Source organism: Setaria italica, chromosome VIII (assembly GCF_000263155.2).
Source record: "Setaria italica strain Yugu1 chromosome VIII, Setaria_italica_v2.0, whole genome shotgun sequence".
Lineage (NCBI taxonomy): Eukaryota > Viridiplantae > Streptophyta > Magnoliopsida > Poales > Poaceae > Setaria > Setaria italica.
The window spans coordinates 19830624-19836493 of NC_028457.1; the positions used below are offsets into that span (position 1 = coordinate 19830624).

General features: G+C 50.5%; 1 protein-coding gene across 1 annotated transcript; it reads right to left on the reverse strand.

The window, feature by feature from the left end:
* Positions 1-3302: 3302 nt before the first annotated feature.
* LOC101753209 (transcription factor bHLH62) lies at positions 3303-5870 on the reverse strand. Its single transcript, XM_012847995.3, has 7 exons — positions 5079-5870; positions 4799-4996; positions 4638-4703; positions 4485-4553; positions 4313-4384; positions 4014-4229; positions 3303-3883 (listed from the first exon to the last, which is right to left on the reverse strand). The coding sequence occupies exons 1-7, from the start codon at positions 5694-5696 to the stop codon at positions 3815-3817; spliced, it is 1308 nt and encodes a 435-aa protein (XP_012703449.1). The 5' UTR covers positions 5697-5870; the 3' UTR covers positions 3303-3814.

The following is a 5870-nucleotide window of genomic DNA, read 5'->3' on the forward strand; positions in this document are numbered from 1 at the left end:
GGAGGTAGGGGCCGGGGCGTGGCGTGGGATGGTGGCGCACGGGGCCGGGGCGGCCGGTCGCCGGGGCGGCGGCGCAGGCGGCCCGGGGCCGGTTCGGGCGCACGGCCCGAGGGGGCGGCAGCGTGGGCGGCGGGCCCCTCCCCCTGGCGTGCGGCGGCCGAGTGGAGTGGCGCCAGTAGGGGGTGGCGCCGGGGTGAGTTAAGGAGCTGGGGCCGGTCCGGGCGCCAGGAAGAAGAAGGAGGAGAGAGAAGGAGGGAGGAAGAAGAAAGGAGAAGGAGGAAGAAAGAAGAAGGAAAAAGAAAAGGAGAAAGGGGAAGAAAAAGAGAAAGAAAAGGGGGAGACCGGCGGCACTCGCGGCACGCGGTCGGAGCACGCGCACGGCGTCTTGACACCGACACGCGGCGAGATTCGCGGGCACAGATAAAAAGACAGGTGGGGGTCGGCATGGGTACCGGGACGGCGAAATCGCCGGGGAGGTTTCCGATTTCCGGGAGCTCAGCGGTAAAAAGGTTTTAAAGACAGTTTTTAACGGGTGATTTTAGTTAGTGATTTTTGCGGGCGTTACAGCCGTCTTCCTCCACGGTGCCCTGTTGGGGCTGCCGCTCCTCCTCTCATGCCTGTGCGGCGAGGCCGACACCAATGACGACAACGGCGGGGGCGGCCACCCCCGCGGCTGGCCGTGATGGCTCCTCACACCCTGCGGCTAGGCGGCGGCGGCCGAAGCCGCGCGGCACGGCATCGCGGAGGTCCTGGGCGGAGTTGTGGAGTGGAGCAGCTCCACTCAGAGCTGGAGTCTGCCAAACAGGGTCTAAGTTTCTTTATCGAAGAGTCAAATCATATCATTTTATGTTTGAGCAAAATTATATAGAGGATCATATATTATAAAATATTTAATGAAGAAATTAATGGTACTTATTTGATCATGAATGTTATTACTTTATTGTATAAATTTGGTCAAACTTGAGATTATTTGACTCTTCAAGAAGTTGTAATTGTAACGTAGGGAGTAGGACACAATCGAAGATATTTTTTAGATAAGGGTTTATTTTCCGTTAGTGCTGAAGGATCTGGGAGAAAAAGACGGATCTGTACAGCACCGAATATTTCTGAAGGAGACATTTATCTGATTCAAACGTCTAGGCAGCCAAGATTTTATCTTGCAGAGTGCAGACACCTTCTGTTCGATGATACTGAACAATATTCTTGAATTTAATATGATCTACAAACGGAGATGATTAGTACTGGAACAAGCAGCCAAGTATGAATCATTGCCTGCACTGCTCAGGGGTACTATGGCGGACCTAATGTTTTCTGTGCGCAAAAGCTGGCATGAACATGGCGTGGAATGGGACACATGGAAGCACTCACTAAAGAGTCCAGAGTAACACCCTACCCATGAGCATAGATCTAGCAGTGGCTCTTCTCTTCTTGCTAGAGAACGATGTTTTTTTTTTCTGTGAATCTTCCACAGTTTTTGCCTCTTCTCTCGTCTGAAATGGTGATTTTACTGCATTCATAATTTGATTTGGACTACTGCAATTTTATTCTAAACGTTCACTGGATAATGGGTGGCGAGTTCGACTGGTACGGGCCCTGTCCTGTGGCCAAATTGAAGGCCAGATTTCACTGCAGATTATGATGGCTTTGTGACCAATATTAAAATCCTCATATTATAAATGGTGGTGATTGCGTGCCTCCCATCACCATCGTTGTCCCTAAAATTCAATTTATTTAACCACCCTTGTCGCCAAATTTGATTATTAGCAATTTGCTAATTGACATATTTCTTTTGCACAGCAGTAATTATCTACATTTTGAGAGAGAAAAATTCTACCTGTTTATTCATTTGTATTCACTCTTTATGACACCATTGTCACGTGACGCATGAAATTGTTTGATCTGTTATATATGTTTTTGCTAGTTGTGACGAATTTGCTTATATAGTCGAAAATGGAACGGCATCGATTAAATGTATTCCTCAAAATTGAATCCTGATAATACTTGAACCCGTTGATGAAAGAATGCAGTTGGAATGATTCCTCCGTCGTCTGGCCAGGACCACCATTCGTGGATTCGCCTTACCTTCTGAAAGCTCCAATTCAGCCGCTATCAGAGTTTGTTGCGCTTGTCCAGGCCTCAAAGTGCCCACTGCTTGAATGCGACGGTGATGGGGCACGATACAATCAGGGAAGGGCTTGGTTCAAACTCCATGGCGTCGCTACTAATGTCTCGGTCACGTAATCATAGTTGAGAATGCCTGGCGCCACAAGCAAGTGGACTACAAATATGAGGATGGCAAATTTCATCTTAAATTAAATGTTTTTCCAAAATAGATAAATACGTGGTCTTGTAAAATCGAATTCGAAAGTGCGTACTGGTTCCATGAGACAACCCTTGAGTTTTTTAAAACCTCTTTGTTTCTACAATGAATTAGCATCATTTGGAGTCTCAATGACAAATTGACAAAGGAGGGTGTATGTGATTGTAACCTTGTAGCCCCAAAGGCACAGTAGGACAGTGACCTGCCACCTGCATTGTCATTTTTGCCTTGAGAGACCACATTGGAACATAAAAACTAAAGTATTCCACAAAATGTCCCTTTTTTGTCGTGTAAAGATGCAGTCGTCGTTTTTCTGGATGCCATGAACGACTAGGTGCCAAAAGTTCTTCACAGGTTTGTATACGACTAAAGTCTAAAGAGGGAGGCAGAGGACAACCCTCTGTCACAGATGCTTCTATCCTGGATGGAATCTTCTCCACTCTGTAACCCAACACCTGCCTTTGTTTTCATGCTGCTATTGTGTCCTCTTCCTTGTCCTGCAGACGACGTGTCAAAGACACTTACAAAACACAATTTTATAACATGATTGCTCATTTCAAACCATTTTGTTAATCAGGCCTGATGACTCTTGCATCATGGGAACAACAAGTCTAGGGAATTTTTATATAATTAATTAACATTTTATTGTGAAGGAAATAATTGAACATTCATATATAATCGGACCGCTATGATGTACAGACAGAACACTGCGACTTTTCTAAAAAAACGTATTCAACATTTTTATAATCTAGGTCGACCAAACCTAAAAGAGAATTTTATGGACACGACAGGCGCGCTAACATATCATTGCCGCGATGAAAGGTCGTGAACAATATCAGTTCCGCTCATCATGCAACCGAAGAACCTTTCTGCCGTGCCAGCAGTTTGGTGTTTTGGGAGAGAATAAAGAGCAGGTACATTTAGCCCCCAGCTTAGTTGTCCGGATGAGATTAACAATGCAATCATGTAGTACACTGCAGCAAGACACTAAAAGAGGTTAAGATTCTACCTAGAGTGGTTGACACCAGCTCATCAGAGGGCTAAAAGACTATGATGCAGGTAACAAGCTTTGTGTCACCTACCAACACAAAACTAAAAGCATCCAGCAGCAGTTACCAAAAGCAGGAAACATCACATGTATATAAAAACCATCAACTTGATGTCTAAAGGACTAAACATCATTACACTACATTACATTACAAGTACATTACTTTGGAATTTCTTTTGGAAATGCAAGGAAATTAACATCATCTTTTTCGCGTTCTTCTCGGCCTCGCTGAGCTGGAAACTTTCAGCTGAGGCATTTAGCGAGTAAGAGTCCTCTTTCTATGCACGGGTGTATGTACAATCATGGAGAATTTTCCAATGATTGCAGCCCAACCCTGTTGTTAAGTGGCCCTGAGGCCCTGCGCCAGACATGCCCCCCATTGATCATCTCTTGCCTTGATTGGTGATCGGTGAAACTGAACTGTCCCTCAATCAGAGCGTCAATGATCACGTATTGCCCCGGAACCCCATCAGCACCAGGCTTTGGAGGTCATCCTCCTCCCACAAGCTCCCCATCTGAATTTTGTCACAAATTTCACAGGTTACTATCATAGCTGTCACTTCTAAAGCAATTCAGATTTTGAACTCATTGCTGAACTGGTGTTGATATGGAAAATGAAATGTATCTAACAAAATTACAACATACCTGAGAATTAGCATTGTGAAATCCTTCAAGTGAGTGGTCTGGGATGCCATGGTTCACAAAGGTGGACGGTGTTGCAAAGCTTTTGGCACTGGTCACCGCACTCGGCGCTGCAGTACCTTGAGATGAGGCGTAGCAAAGCGCAGGGCTTGAATCCTCCAGTGAGTAGACTGGCGGCGGCGGCAGGGACGACGCTGCAGGCGCGCACGGCTGGTTGGCCTGCGTAATTTGTTAAGCCGTCACGAAACTGACAAGCAAAGAACAAAGTTCATGGAACCTGACTCTTGTCAAGAGGAGGTTACATCTTTGGGGATGAAGCTGTCCACGTCAATTTCGAGTCGCGGGTTAACGGTAGAGAGCTTCATCGACAAGAACTGTTGTAGAAGCAAAGGAATCTGTTAAAATTCACAAGCGTGCGTAATCTTTTGAACCCCTGTTCGGTCCAAACTCCAAAGTAGAGACTGTCACACACACCTCCACTTGCCGCTGCAGCGACTGGACGTAGTTTATGATCTCGTCCAGCATCACCGCCTTCCCGGTAACCTTCAGTCAAATTCTTTGAAAGTTAACCTCTGTTTGAAATTGATTTCAAATTCGACCCAAAAAAAATATCATGTCGTAATTTACCTTGCTGCAGCCAGGGACGAGGTCTTGCAGCAGCTTCATACGCTCGCTGATCTTCTCCCTCCTCACCTGAAGAGAGTCAGGGACGGCAACCACGTGAACGACTGAAGCTTTACAACGAAACGCGTTAATTGAGTCAGACACGTTGTTCGCCGCCGGCGTACCCGCTCGGCGAGGCTGTGGCTGTCCGTGGCCTGGCCCCGGCGAGCTCGCACGTGGATGTAGTCCTTGGGCGGCTCGGCGGCGACCTCCTTCCCCTTGCCATTGCCGCTCCCCGCCTCTCCTGCCGCCGGCTTCCGCTCCTCATCGGCGGTGTCCGCGGAGAGCTTGCATTTCTTGGCTCTCGTCTCCGGCTCCCGGGACTGAACAGCAGAATTCGACATTGTCAAAGACAGGTTTCACGTTGTACAGAAATGGCAAAACAGAGACACAGACGATTAGTACCTTTGGTGTGGCCGTGGTCGCTGCCTCCTTGGCCTTGGACTTGCCTCCCGGTGCCTTCCGCTTCCGACTAGGGCTGTCGCTGCTAGACCCGTCGCTGGCATGCTGCTGAGCAGTGCCAGGCGCGGGCGCTGTCACCGGCTCGCCGAGGAGCAACTGGCTGCTGGCAACGCGGGACAGCTTCCCGCCGGAGGCCGCGAAGCACGAGAGCCGCGCGGCGTCCGCGCCGAGCAGCGGAGCCCCGAACGGCGCCGGCGCCGGCTTAGATGGGGAGCCCACGGGAGAGCTGTAGCAGGACGCGTACCGTGACGATGACGGCACGCTGACGCCGAGCCTGCTTGCAAGCTGCTCCATCAGGGCGGTGTCGACGGCGGCAGCTCCGGAAGCCGCCGCCGCGAGCGACGACGGCGACGGCGAACGCGACGGCACGAGCGAGCCCATCGCTGCGTCGTGCTCCCACCCCGACCGCGCTCCAGCGCCGGCGCCCATCAGCTCGTGCTGCACGTGCACCTGCAGGGCGACGAACGGCGCGCCGCCGCCACCGGCGTTGGCGACGGCAGCGTGATGAGCGACCGGCCACGCCAGGTCGTGGAATCTCCCCAGGAAGCCGTCGTGCGCCATCACCGCTGCTCGGTGCCACGACACGACACGAGAAAGAGAGGAGCAGCAAGGGGGAAGGGCGCGCCCTCGAGCTCCGCGCCACGTAAATGTATGCGCGCGGGCGGGCTCGCGAGTGCGTGCGTGCGTTCGTGCCGCGCGAGACGGCGGTGGTGCGGGAGTGCGCGTCGTGTGCGG

Coding starts and splice junctions, on each gene's coding strand:
- LOC101753209 (XM_012847995.3), bottom strand. CDS start 5,696: ATGGCGCACGACGGCTTCCTGGGGAGATTCCACGACCTGGCGTGGCCG. Junction 4,554..4,637: donor TCGTCCCTGGCTGCAGCAAG/GTAAATTACGAC, acceptor ATTTGACTGAAG/GTTACCGGGAAGGCGGTGAT. Junction 3,884..4,013: donor TTCACAATGCTAATTCTCAG/GTATGTTGTAAT, acceptor GACAAAATTCAG/ATGGGGAGCTTGTGGGAGGA.